At 45.4% G+C, this 14,842-nt stretch overlaps 1 protein-coding gene across 1 annotated transcript; it reads right to left on the bottom strand.

The window, feature by feature from the left end:
* Window positions 1-375: 375 nt before the first annotated feature.
* Window positions 376-3,835, bottom strand: fzd7b (frizzled class receptor 7b). The gene has a single exon (XM_028979758.1). It carries the CDS (start codon window positions 3,162-3,164, stop codon window positions 1,494-1,496), a length of 1,671 nt encoding a protein of 556 aa, XP_028835591.1. The 5' UTR covers window positions 3,165-3,835; the 3' UTR covers window positions 376-1,493.
* Between the last annotated feature and the right edge of the window lie 11,007 nt (window positions 3,836-14,842).

Genomic DNA, 14,842 nt, shown 5'->3' with positions numbered 1-14,842 from the left:
GTTGTTCAAATCTGACTATTGGATCGGGCACAGAGCTTGATCTCTGCCTGCCACTGTTCTATCGCAGTCAACGCAGCAGCTGTTTGATCACTGTGATCAAGAGATGAATTCACTTGGTTTTTATTTAATTGGCTTATAATAATTATATATTGCTTGGTATGAATGTGCAAAAATGCACACAAAAGTCAATTCACTTCACAGTTTGAATAGGGGGGAAGAAAAATTTTATTTTAATCTTAAAACTTGCAGAAATACTTGAAAGTAGGTAAATTTGAGTGCACCGTTAACGTTTTTAAATCATTCATAGTATGAGCATTTATACTGTTCTTTTTGTTTTAGGTGCTGAAAAGGGTGCATAGCTAGATCATTTCCTTTTTAAACTTATTGAGTATTCAAATAATATTGGGTAACTGCCTCGTTTTGAGAGGACCCCAAATAAGGAGATGAAAAAATAGAATTAAAAATCTATTTGTTTTATTTGGCGCAACTGTACAGATACAAATAAGACCATTTTGAGTCACACCAGATGGGGTAAAAAAAACAGCATATTTTCATATAAATACATATATTCTTTTGCACAAAATGTGAATATTTGCATAACTTTACACCTATACACATGCATGAAGCCTAGCCTACCCTAGCACATCCCAAATGATGTCTGAGCGTACTTATCTGTGCCACAGTGATTGTCTATGGACTGGTGAATAACTAAAATGATAAAAACATTGATCACTTAAAAAAAAAAAAAAAAAAGGATAAAATTATTTAAACTACAAAACTCCAAAAGCAAATAAACAAAACTGTCAAAATATGCATATCTCCCAAACTTGCTTTTGTTTTGTGCAGACATTGTCAGTTTAAGGCCTAAGTGCATACAGGCCATGACTAAGGCCTTGGGAATCCCCAGCCAGTCCACATTTCTGTTCTGCAATGGAACAAAAATCGTGGCTGGGGGCCCCCAAAAACTGGAGAATTTCATCAGAGGATTATTAGACACATAAAAATTAAACATTTAAAAGATGTTTGCAGCTGGGTTGTTGGCACATTTCATACAGCTGGCGGCACATTCAAATGCAAAAGTCATCAGAATTCTACGGAAAGAGGAATAAACGTTCTTCTTTGGATGGGCTTTAAAAAGGAATTCTGTCCCAGAGTTTGTAACCCTTCCAAAAGGGTAAGAGACGTTATAGGACTGTTTTCCTGTGATCAGCGACAAACTGGGGGTGGGGGGGTTCAGTCGAAATGTAGGGGATAGCGTTACTCGCACCCCATTCCTCCATTTTTTTCAGATATTCCAGTGTTTCCCCATTCTGCTCCTGCAGCACCCCTTGCTAGAACGTGTCCACCTCAAACTGCACTGCTTTCGTTCAGCCACACACATTTTTAAAGAGTTCTGCCAGTCGGCGAGTATCATCAAAGCAGGGTGGGAAGGAACACGTTCAGGCAGACGGTACCGCAGGGGCAGATCTGGAAGCACCGAGCTCTCGCACAGTTCACACAGTGGTCTCCCCTTGGTTACTGTTACTCAGGCGCTTGTAGAACCTGCGCCACGACTGCAGGGTCTTCCCAGACCAGATCCAGAAGCCGGAGGTTATGCCCACAATCATGGTCATCAGGTACTTGATCATGAAGACGGTAAAGTCCGGGGTCATGGGCGCAAAGTTATTCACTGGGCACGGAATGGCGAAGCGTTTGCACGTCTGCATGTGCCAGGTCTTCTCCCACTGCTCTCGGAAGGCCTGCTCATAGAAATAACAGGCAATGACGATGGTGGCGGGCACGGTGTAGAGCACACTGAACACCCCAATGCGGACCATCAGCTTCTCCAGCTTCTCCGTCTTGGTACCGTCGTGCTTCATGATGGTGCGGATCCGGAAAAGGGACACGAACCCGGCCAGTAGGAAGGAGGTGCCGATAAAGAGGTAAACGAAAAGTGGGGCCAGGACAAAACCCCGCAGCGAGTCCACGCTGTAGATGCCCACGTAGCACACTCCGGTCAGGACGTCCCCATCCACCTGGCCCATGGCGAGGATGGTGATGGTCTTCACGGCTGGGACGGCCCACGCCGCTAGGTGGAAGTACTGAGAGTTGGCCTCTATGGCTTCGTGCCCCCACTTCATCCCAGCCGAGAGGAACCAGGTGAGGGACAGAATGACCCACCAGATGGAGCTGGCCATGCCGAAGAAGTAAAGGATCATGAAGAGGATGGTGCAGCCCTCTTTCTTGGTGCCCTGGGCCACCGTGTTGAAAGCGTCCTCTTTAAACTTCTGGATGCAGACCACTTTGTCTTCCAGCAGGAAGCCCGCAGCGTAGGCAACCGCCACCATGAAGTAGCAGCCGGACAGGAAGATGATGGGCCTTTCCGGGTAGCGGAACCTCCGCATGTCCACCAGGTAGGTGAGCACCGTGAACAGGGTGCTCACGCAGCACAGTATGGACCAGATGCCGACCCAGAGGCGGCCGAACTTCACCTCCTCCTCGCGGAAGTACATCAGGCCCAGGCCGTGGGCCTCCTTGGCCTCGCAGGGGGCGCCACAGTCCTTCACGCCCATGAACTGGTAGTTGAGGTAGGAGGGCACCGACAGCTGCAGCGGGCACGTGAACGCGTGGCCCATCCGGGCGCCGTTGGGGGCGACGGTGACGAAGTCCGGGACGTAGGTGGTCGGGTCGGGCGTCGGGCCGCCGGCGTCGGACGTGTTCTGGCCCACGCAGATCTCGCCGGCGCCGTGGACGGGGAAGTTCTCGCAGCGCAGCCGCTCCGGCCACTGGAAGCCGAACTTGTTCATCAGCGCCTCGCAGCCCTGTCGCGCCCGCTCGCACAGCGACCTGCACGGCGGGATCGCCTGCTCCAGCACGGTGCAGACGGGCGCGTACATGGAGCACAGGAAGAACTTGAGGTCCGGGGAGCACTGCACCTTCACCAGCGGGTAGAACTGGTGCACCTCCAGGCCCGCGTCCTCCTGGTTGGTGTGGCCCAGGAGGTTGGGCATGATGGTCTGGTTGTACGCGATGTCCGTGCAGAGCGGGATGGAGATGGACTGGCAGAAGCCGTGCTCCGGGATCGAAATGCCCTTCTCGCCGTGATACTGGCCCGCACACGGCCAGGGCAGCAGGAGGAGCAGGAGCGCCAGCCGGACGGCTCGCCAGCTTCCCGATATCGCCATGATGAGACCGACGGAGGGGGTGGGGGTGGAAATAAAGTTAAGCTTGTTTTTTTTTTTTTTTTTTGTTCAGTTCGGGGTCCAAGAATCAAACGAACGAACTCTTTTTCTTTCCGGTCCGCGGTCCGTTTCACATTCCTTTCATGCGCGCAGTTCAGTCACCTCTCCGGAAAAATGGTGGGTAGTTAAGTTTTCCATGCTCCAGTTGGGAAGAAAAAAAAATGTCGGGAGTAAAAAAAAAAAAAAAAAAAACTTACTCCAAACGTTCAAAGTGATAAAAAAAATCTCTCTTTCTCTTTCTCTTTCTCTCTCTCTCTCTCTCTCTCTCTCTCCACGTATTCGGTCCTTGCTGGCTGCCGGACTACCGTTAACTTCTGGCGGAGGGATCAATCGTCCTCCTGCCGTCGGCAAGCCGGAGGGGGGGTTGAGGGAGAAGAAAAAAGGTCCGTCCAATTAGCGCGGCATTCCAGCGCGTCTCCGCGGGGTCGAGCGTTGGAAGCGCGGCGGCCGCGCCGGTGCGTAACCGTGCGGCGGGTGTACGGCTCGTCCGCGCCGGGCTCCCGTCTCTCTCTCTCTCGAAACGTGTTACTCCGACTCCACGATCGCCGAGTACCGGATTCCAGAAGCCCCCTCCATTCACGACGCCTCGCGTCCTCGCCGTGGGGCGCCTTGAAACCAGGTCCGCTCGGCCAATCGGACGCTTTGTTTTTCTTAGCGCCTCGGCGCTGATTGGACAGCGGGAGTCAAGACGAAAAATGAGGGCGGTGACGGGAGAACTTTTTTTTTTTTTTTTTTTTTTTAATGACTTGTGATTTTCCCCCCTCTCCCCCCCACCACCAAACTTCTTCCTCGCGAAAAAAAAATAAAATAAAATCCTTCGCAATCTTTGTGTCGTAGCGCTTCGGGTTTTGTCACGATCGCCGGTTCGGCCGGCGTTTTAATGCGCTTTAAGCGAACCCGGCGTCACCAGCACAACTCTTTCGCCCCGAGTGACTTTGGTTTCCTCGGTGTCTGATTTCGAAGTGGGGGTGGAAAGGCTCTTCCATTGTTTCCTCATGTTCTACCTCGTGGACCTTTGGTCAAGATTTAGTCCGTATGTGTGCAAATTGGGCGTTTTTCGATCTAAGAGTTTAAAACCGGTCAGATGGCGAAATGTAGAAAGAAGCCAAAAAGTCGCATGAAATGCTCTCGCCTTGTTTTATCCTATGCTGCACGATGCAAATCCGTTTATTTCCAGGCGCGCTTAATCGAATTGAGACGTTGCTCAAAAATTCAATTACACAAAATGTAATTAGGATTCACCTAAGTAACGAGACGCGTTTCACGTTGAATCAAGATTATCTCGAGCGCGACTGAAAGGTGGAGTTCCCACCTCTCTGCAAACAAATGCAACGTGCTGGAAACTCGGGAACATTTGTCCCAAGTATTGAAGACATTCCTTAATATGTGAAATGGGCCTTGTAATTTGTAACACTAAATAAAAGGTTAATTTTGAAAAAAAAAAAAATATATATATATATATATACATTTGTCCCAAGTGTCAATTTTTTTTTCATGTCTGAAAAGTTGGATATGTCTTTTTTTTTTTTTTAGTTATTTGTATAGACATGCAGAAACAGAGACAACAGAAATCGAGATTGGTATGACCTGGTAATTTACAGTTTTGACTGTTACGTTTCCCCCTTTCCGGCCGAGGATGGACTCCCACATCCAGAAGCTCAGCTAGTGACAACACACTGCAATAATGGCTGTATTTATAGTTCTGTTTATAACACACACACACACAAAAAGTGCAGACTTACTGCAGTTAATCACCATGGTGTACATGCATGGGAGATATACTGCCAGAATCGTGCATACAGGACCAGGAACCCAGCTAATTCTATAGAGGACAAGAAGCATGCAGTCACTGCAGATCTGCCCCCCCGACTGATAGTATGTGTGATTAGTATTAAAATTCTTGGATGTCAGTTTGTGATTTTGGGGAGTTGAGAATATTTTTAAACACTTATACACACACACACACACACACACACACACACACACACCTGTAAATTCAGCTTTTGAACACTTACGAACACTTACTACAACATTCTGAAGTCAACCTGCAGCACCGCCCCACATACACTCTTCTCATTAACTTCATAAAGAGGCTGATTTGCATATCAGGCATTCCTACTCAGCTGGAAGCATTATGCAAGGCTCTAGCAGCCTGTCTCAGTTTCAGCCAAACCCTGCAAGGTCCTAGATACTTACACTGGTTTTAAAGCTAGATTGTAATTGTTTTGACATAATAGATTCTGTTCACATGCAGATATTCATGCTCATTGCAAAAAAATACTGTCTGTGTTACATTACACTACATTATAAATAGGTTGAAATGAATGGCCTTGATGACCTTTAAGCAGCTTTTTAATGCTAATGTATCTCTCTCAGTCTCTGGGTGAAGAGTTTTATTTCAGAGAAATCTCAGATTTACACAGGTAGGGGAAGGCTGAGCTACACCTCTCTCTCTCTGTCCCTCCCTCCCTCTTTCTCACTCTTGCTGTGGCTCCGACTAACAACAATATGTTATTCCTAACACCACTGCGTGTAGGGGGTCACACCATTTGGGCCTAGCTTCCTGTGGTTACAGGAGGATGTTTTTCTTGGGAAATAATAAAACAAAATTAAATTAATCTATCCCATTGTCATTTGCACAATAATACATGTTCAAATAAAAAGGCAATTAGCCTGATTGTCATGGGAGGTTTATTGCTAAATCTTGTGCAGTATATTTTCTCATGACCAAAAATAATATATACGTTAAATAAATGTTGCATAATTTGCCTAATTATCTGCATGGATATAAATGTGAAATCAGCTATTAGCAAATGACATGGATGATTAGGAGTAAAGAGGTCCTTATGAAATTTCCTTGCCTTTTGCAGACATGTTGACCCTTTCCAAAAGAGATATTTAGCCATGCTGCCGTTTGGATCTCTGGTGAAGTGCAAATTTCAGGATAATTAATTAACTGCACAGCGCATAGCTGCCTGCTTCTCCTTGCCCAGCATATGATCACAGAGAGCCATCACTGCGTGGCCTCGGCAGGCCTGCGAGCCGATCGATCAATAAATCATGCAGTCAGGCTCATCAGAGCGGAAGCGGCCTTGTTTCATTATCGATTATTAATAGAGGAGTCTCACTCATCAATATGAGAAGTCTGGCCACCCACCTCCAGAGTTTCATATTAAAAATACATCTGAGTTTAAGTAAGGCGGGGTGCTTTGTGCACTTGCTAGGTTCTCTGAAGGTTTACTGGCCTTTTTGTTTTTGATGTTCTCCACAAGTGTGCTGCTGATGGCTGGAAGCATCTTACGCCTCCAGGTCTGTTGGTTTTATTTTGAGGCCAACTCTTCATCATGCTTCTGCCTGTTCTGTTTGAGGAGAGAGCAATAGAGCTTTACACCGTGGGTGTATGAGGATCAGCACTCCCCATCAGTTTTCCGGTGTCACGAAGAACTGATTATCTTTTATCCTCCCTGCAATTTATGGGTTCCTGTCTCTGAGCAAACACATGTCTGCAAGTTTAATATTACTTTCAGGATTGTCAGGGTCATGTGCTGCTGGCTAGTATGGATTGTTTTGGTTGAAGATCTCAGTGTTTAATAGATCACTGTGCTGGGGTTCCCATCCAGCTGGGCTCTGCGCTGATCCAGCTCATCCAAAACAGCAAATTCTGATAATATGTTGATACATTGAATCATTGTTCTTTGTGAAAAAGCTTGTATTAAGCTGAGGAGTGGGGAGCAGGACCTCCATTATTGTAAACTTTTCCCCTTCTCTGTGATCTCTCTCCCACAGGGTCCCACAGAGCCACGCTCCGCCCCAGTAGGGTTTGGAGGCAGGTCGAGGGGAGGTCATGGGGTTAGCCCAGTGTTTGCTGATAACCCTCAGGGGAGATATGGATTAGTTGGGTATTTTGATTATGCAGCTTTAGGCTTTAATCAGTTAACCCTACAAAGCAAAAAAGAACTTCAGTGGAATGTGATTGTTTACAGATGCTCCTTGCTGTGTGAAATTGTGTGTGTGTGTGTGTGTGAGTGTGTGTGAGAGAGAGAGAGAGAGAGAGAGAGAGGGAGATAATTTTTTTATTTACAAAATCTAACCCCTCTTCTTTTTTTATTTCCTAATTTTTCTGCACCAGCCTCTAGTCTCCATACTTTGTTTTAAGTAATGTTCTGTTATTTGTCAGGCTGAAGTGCTCAGCTGTCTGAAGGGTAGCCTGGTGCACTCTGGGTAATCCTGTTCATTTATCCTGTGTTCCTCAGCAGCGGGACAAGAGCAGTGAGAGTAAACACATCATGCTGCTAACCCAAATACACAAGTGCACAGTGAAACACACACACACACGCTTACTTTTCCCGTCTCTCTCTTGCTTGATTTTTCTGTCTATATGTATTGAAATACACAGAAAACCAAATTGAAAGGCACTAAGCACACAAAGTACACACATGAGTTCATTTTACTTGCTGTGCCATTCTCATTGTTACAATTTCTACATACTCACACATACAGAGCAATCCTGCCTATAAGAAGCATCATATTGAAAGTGGTGTGATAAAGAAAAGGGGTCTGGGTGGATGTTGGGGTGTCCAAGGTGGAGTGCTCTCTGTGGGGGCAGGAGTGCAGGAAAGCGTGGGGATCCAGGTGGCCTGAATCTGTCCACAGTTTACAGTGCACCCACAGTTCAGCGGCTGGGACATTGCCTCCACTGAAGGGAGGGAAAACAGGGAGCCCTGTAAAAAAAAAAAAAATGGTGATGAAAGAATGATTTATGCCTCCTCGCACTCGCAGTGCAGTAAGGCCCAACACAAGGTACACAATCACAAAGCCAGTGTATGTGTATGTAGTGAGCACGTAGTCTGCACAGGAGTTGAAATACCTCTGGACATTAAACAGTTCTTTTTTTTTCTGTAGACGGCCATATTGGCTTTCTCTTGTTTGAGTTGGGGAAGGGGCTGAGACCAGAGGCATTGTGGGAGGTTTTTTCCTGTGTTTAATTTTCAGGCGGTTGGGTGATCTTTTAAACACAGCAGAGGCATAGGGAGTCAAGGTTCCATTACTGTGTGTGTGTGTGTGTGTGTGTGTGTGTGTGTGTGTGTTTACAAGCATCTGATGGCAGGATGCTGTGTATGGACATGCACGAACACACTCACTGACTGTGTGTGTAAGTTGATGTGGAGTGGGGGGGGCATGTTCTTGTGTGCGGATTTTTTTTTACGAAAGATTAAAGAGAGAGAAGACACATTAACATTCACCCAGCATACACACTCACTCATACTCATGTTTAATTAATCCCAGCACCACAGTGCTTAACACTGACACACACTCAGCACTTTAACATACCATGAGTTCAGAGACAGTGTTTATCATCCCAATCAGTATCCGAGGTTCACACTCCAAATAAAAGTGTGTTTATCATTAGGCCATTTACTCTGTCCAGCAGTAGTCAAATTCCCTACCAGCTTGCCATCTTATGAGTGCGTGTGTGGTTTTCTGTCTCTTTGACTCCAGTTGGCTCCACTATTGTTCACAGAACTCCCAACCTGGTGCCTTGGTTTCCTTATCACTATGACGACCATCTCCAAATTCTGACAGGAATTCTTAGACCCTTTTGGATCATTAAACTTGCAGATTTTTTTCAGTGGTCTCCACAGTGACTCACTTTTGCTGGAACGTGTGGTGAGCATGAACCGTCGTCACCTTCATTATCCCCGCGCTTTTTTATAGCAGAACAAAGTCAGTGTGCTGTGCTGACCAGTACAGTTGGAACATTTTTACAAGAAGGGTTCCATCCCTCTTCCTCCTCCCCCCATGTTTTCTGACTCCATACCAGAGAAAGTGGGACTGACGAAAGACAGGCGCTACCTTCCCCCTCCTGCATCCCTCCATGTCTTCAGCTCCGATTTCTTTCTCATCCCTCACTTGTTCTTCTCCTCTCTACAGAGAATTCCCCCATCCTCTAAACCTTCTCTGTCACTCTTCATTCCAGTTAATGGCTCTCCCTCTCTGTCTCCTTTTTCAAGCCCTTAATTATGATACACAGTTTTGAAATGTTCTCTGTGCAGTTTGAGTTGGCACGAATGTCCAATATTGCTCTCTTTACTGCTCACTGCCAGAAGATCATCTCTAGGATAGCTTCTCCAGATGCTGGACATACTGATACAACTGACAGACAGCATTCTGGTTCCCTATGTCTCTAAATATAGGGCTCTGAAGCAAGTCAGACCATGAGACGTTCTTTGGTCAAACCCCCATTCCTCATTGGCCTGTGAGATGGCCTGATTCCAGCTTTATTTGGTCAAGATACCCACTTGATAAATTTAGATGGCTCTTAAGATTCACTATTATCAGCTTGCCATGCAAAGGTATAGCATATTTTATGATCCCACCCACTCAAATGCAAATACTATTCAGTTACATGATCTAGTGGGTAACACATCCACCTATGAACCTGAAGTCACAGGTTTAAATCCCACTTACTACCATTGTGTCCCTGAGCAAGACACTTAGTCCTGAGTCAATCATGGGGGGCCATCTCCCAGGTTTCAAGTCACTCTGGATAAGATTGCGAAAATACCATAAATGTAAATGATCTTAAAATGTATTATCTGCCCTTCAGTGATATATCTGTCTGAAATCAATGACTGGTTGCTTTTCATGAAGACATTTGTGATTAAAACAAGGATTATTGATATGCTGAGGGGGTAATTTTACCCCATGATGGGGGCATTTGAAGCTGATGACCCCATGGGTGGCTCTCATGTGACCTGGGGGTGGATGTTAAATTTACCCACAGTGCAGTTGGGGGGGGGTGCATGCACGGAATGTGCTACATCACTGTGTCGACGGAGAGGCGAGCTTGTACAGTGCTGTCTCCTCGCCTGATGCAATGCAGTGAAAACCCCTGAGAGGAGATAATTGACTGACAGGATATCATTGCTGCGTGCCTCTGCTCTCAGTCACATGATAGATGAGTGTCTCTGTGTGTGGTTTTTCTGTCAGTAGTTTGGGAAAGGTTTAGGACAGAATAAAATGTACAGCTGCTTTATTGTTTCATTGGACACAGAGCTGTGTATACTGGCTGAGAAAGAGAAAACATGCGAAACAACATGCGCACACCTCACACACATTCCAAAACCCAATGGTTATGCATTTGTGGCACAAAAAAACCCAGCAAGCACTTAGAAAACTCGTCTGAGTTTCCCAACTGATGTTATGTTAAAGAGAAGTGTGTATGTGTATGTGTGTGTGTGCTCATGATATTAACATCCCATTATCATCCCATTCACCACATACATTTACATGACAAGCCACCTCAGGGGGCCCCAAGGCACGGTGGGATAGGAGGCACAAAGGAACTCCTCCCACAGGTCACACAAGAGGAGAGAAAGAGGAGAAATGGAGAAAGGGAGGAGGGGAGTGGAGAGGTATGTACTGATAGAAGAGTGTGGGCCTGTGTCTGTGTGTGTGTGGAGAGGTAGAAAAAAGTTGAAAAACTCCCACACAAACCCAGAACTGTTCTATGATTCATAAATATTAATCAGTCAACGCCCACTTACATTGAGAGTCACACTACTGCTAATTTTGCAGCAAACCTTCAAACACACACACACACTCACACATTTTTAGTTTTCCTACAAGACCTTGAACTGTCGGGTCAGAGGTCATGATGTCAGGCCTTGATTCACACACACTAAAATAAGGGGACAGAACTAAAGAAGGGGACAGAAAGAGAGAAACCTGGGGAAGATGTGTTCACAAACCTATGAGACAAGCTCAAATGAGCATCATGTCTTTTCTCCCATCAACTGACATCACACACACACACACCCTGTGTCACAATAAGATGTACAAACGTAAAAAGGAAATCTGTGTGTTTGCGTGTGAGTACGTCCATCTGGCCATGTGTGTATATGTCCCCGCTCGTCTGGGGGTGTGAGAATAGCAGGGAGTGTGTGTAAAAGTATTAACACTTAACCACATGGCTGCCTTGTGGCCAGCGTATCTATGTGCGCGTGTGAGTGTGTGTGGATTGTGGTGTTTGTCTTGAGGTGTCAGGTGGGTGTTTTATGGTTCACTAATGGCAGATGGTGTTTGTGTTTGCGAGACTCAATTTCCTCTTCACTTCCTATATGGGTTGTTTTGCCAGGTCATTAGACCAACTTCATCCAATCAGAGGCCTTTAATGCTCGTTCCCTTTATCTGTCTGCCTTTGCAGTAAAGGATTTCAGGGACGATCTCATCAGCTCAGCTAAATGATTGACTGGTTGGGAATGGGACCGAGGCCACGCTTGATGTGTGTGACCCAGACTCTCTTCCACTGACACACATCAAGGTTCACACACCGGAATGGTCTCCTCTTGCTGCAAGCTTCAGCAGGGACACCCCATTTCAATCTTTACCTGCGTTCATTCTCGCAGTCATCTGATCCAAGCAGGACCACATGGTGTGTGAGTGTGTACATGTTTATGTGTGCAAAGAAAATGCACATGCACACACTTGTCAGCAGAAAATCTCAAACAGTGAGGTGTTGTGTCTGCTCAGTAAAGGCATCTGATGATAATCAGTGTTGAACCAGCTGGAGCAAAAGAGCTGCTCTGTGTGTGACTGTGTGTGTGTGTGTTTGCTGGGAGCTACAGTGTGTTATGGCAACATGTTAGGAATGGAAAGAAGGGTTCAGCGAGGGGTCGGTATATGGAGGAAGGGAGAGAAGGGGAATGAGCTGAGGGGAGAGAGGCAGGGTGGATGGGTGGGTAGGAGGATGCATGAAACATGGAGCGCGGAGGGAAGTAGAGGAGGTGGGAAGTGGGAATCCCACCCGAAGAACCCTAAGAGGGAAAACTGTCGAGATTCTCGGATTTGGTTCCTGCCTTGTTACCTTTTCTTCCTTTCACCTGCGCACATAGTACAGCTTAAGGTCAGATGGAAATTAGTATGCCACATGTTACATAAATGAACAGTACCTCACCCCCACACCCAGCCGTGGTAACTAAAAGTGCAGTATTTCTGCCTTTGACTGTCTTCTCTTAACTTGTCTTTGTCCCAGTAAATGAGCAGTTTTTATTGGGGGACAAAAAAAAGTGCCCGTTGTCACCTGAATTGAACGTTTTCCTAACTTTGGAGTAGAGTTGCATGCTCTTTCCATGTTGCCACAGGGTTCCTCTTGGGTCTCTGGTTTACTGTAAACTGAGTGTGTCAATGAATGGTGTTTGCATCCTCCGATGGGCCGGCTCCCCACCCTGTGCCCAGTGTCCCGGGATGCCGCAACCCTGCTTAGAATTCAGTGGTTATGGATAGTGAGTGAGTGAGTGAGTACATAGGAATCTTGCAGACATGCACATACACGCTCATATTCAGGCAGGAACGTGCACACGGAAGGCTTCATGTCCGGCTTGGTGTGTTTCCGGTACTGTGTCTGTCTCAGTGACCTCTCGTCTGGGTCACACACCTGCATGTTAGTTCCTGATTCAACAATGGATTCCGTGTCTCCCAGGTGCTGCACATTCACACACACATGAACCTTCTAGGATTCCCAGGCTGTTCCCAGGCAAAGAAATAAGAACAGAAGAGAAACACAGGATATTTTGTCCATTTTGAATAATTATGCGGACAAATGGGGACATTTCACCAACTTTAATCAGACTTTATGCAATGGTGTAAATCTAAATTCTAAACAAAACTTTTTGTGTCTTTTTGGCAGTAGAAAGAAGTCATTCAGAGCAGTCATTTGATACATTAATAACTCTGCTTCACACAAAATGTCACTTACGCCCCTCTGGCTTGCACCCATGCATTTGTTTATTTATACGTGGATAATATGATGTCTTAGGCGCCAAATGAAGACAAAGAGAAAAGAAGAATGAGAGGGAGATGTTATAAACTATTTTAAATAGTGGTCGCCTTGTGTAATATGGCCCGTCTGTAGCTGGACTTGCTGACTATGCGTCTTTGAAATGTACCTGTTATCCACTGTTCTAACTTTACTCCTCCAGACCATTAATCAAAAGTTCTCAGATACCTTCCCCCAACCTAAAAGCATATTTTCCATGATGAAGTGTCACATGGTGGACTTTATGTAGAGCATCTGGCTGAAATCACATGAGAAACCTTGTATTTGTCGATTGTCTATTTTTTTTTAGATTTGTGTTTGAGCAGAGTGTTTAATTCTCAGGTCCTCTAGCAGATTTTGCAGACAGCTGCAGCCTCTGCTTCCACTGCACAGGCCTCACCACGCCAGGGGCTGCAGTTTGACACACAAAGAGACAAGGGGAGTCAGCCCTGGTCAGCTCCCTCACCCCTGACTGACACATCCACGAAACCCAAACATTTCTGAAATGGACTGATTTTATGTTTCTTGCTATTGATTGACACTGTCCCTCCTACTCTCCTCCTTTCTTGCACCCCTGTCTTGTCCCCTCTCATAGCCATTCACAAACCGCAGGGTGACACACATCCAGCAAAGTCCACAACAGTATCAAAAGTCTTTCCCGCTTTGAAAAAGAAAAAAAAACTTTTCAAACAGGTGCATTGTTTTTCTTTTTTGGGGTTTGTCGCCCTTCACTCCTCCTCTTCTTCCTCTCCCATTCCCTCCCCCATTTCTCCTCCCCCTGTCTTTCTCCCCTTTTCGGCTCCAGTTAGGTAAATTCTGATAACAATGGAAGTCTCTCTCAGGCCAGTTAAATTAATCTGCCTATCACTGGTCTATGGGAATCTCCATCTGAATACAGGCCCTATAGTTGACATGCTAATGATGGAGGGATGGTTTTGGAGGACCAGTGAAGGAGTGCAGCCCAGCAAGGGGCCTCCTCGGGGAGAATGCCTTTCCTCTGGGATAATGTGTTTAATGGGATTTAAATGAAGGCAGAACTGTTTTCTGTGTCTCCCGTTCTCTCTCTTTTTTAACTTCCAGGAACTCATTTACACCTTCTGTCACTTCGCTTTGACATTCCTGTTTTGGATACGAACGAAAGAGGGGCAGTTCCAGCAGTATTGTAATTCAGATGATGTAATTATGATATTTTTTACATTAATATGGTAATTTTGTGACTTTGAGCAGTTCGGCATTGGTTGGCATGAATTCTTTTTTGAAGGAATTTTGTCTTTGTTGTGTCACTCAATTTTTTGGCTTTTAGTTTGTAAGTTTTTGTAGTAAGTTTTTATTGAATGACATCTGTGTGATGTTCATCTTGTCAATCATTTAACTTTCTTTTTGTCAAATTCATCCATGACACCCTCTTTTCTCTCTGAAAACTAAAGAAACTCGAAAACTTAATTCACATACACACACACACACATTTAAATTTTATATCCCACCAATCTCTTTTTTTTTTTTAAACCAGTGTAAGTGGTCACAACCGGGTGTTTATAATTTCACCCCAGATGTCAGAGACCTGGTGTCCTGTATCCTGTGTCTTGAGTCCTGGGTGTTTTTAACAAATTAACTTTTATTCATATGTTTCTGGAAAAGCACAAATGAGCTTGTGGTATTATGGTAGCACAATTTAACAGAAAATTTGAATAATTTAAAGAAATGCCTAAAAACAATATACATTGTATACAATGTAGTGAAAGGTCATTCCACTCATGGGGCATTATTATAGAAAGATTAGAAAAAAAAGATATTAATGTAAAGG

This window comes from Denticeps clupeoides, chromosome 5 (genome assembly GCF_900700375.1).
Source record: "Denticeps clupeoides chromosome 5, fDenClu1.1, whole genome shotgun sequence".
Lineage (NCBI taxonomy): Eukaryota > Metazoa > Chordata > Actinopteri > Clupeiformes > Denticipitidae > Denticeps > Denticeps clupeoides.
Note: the sequence above shows the minus strand (reverse complement) of the source record. Positions and strands in the feature narration are given on the sequence as shown.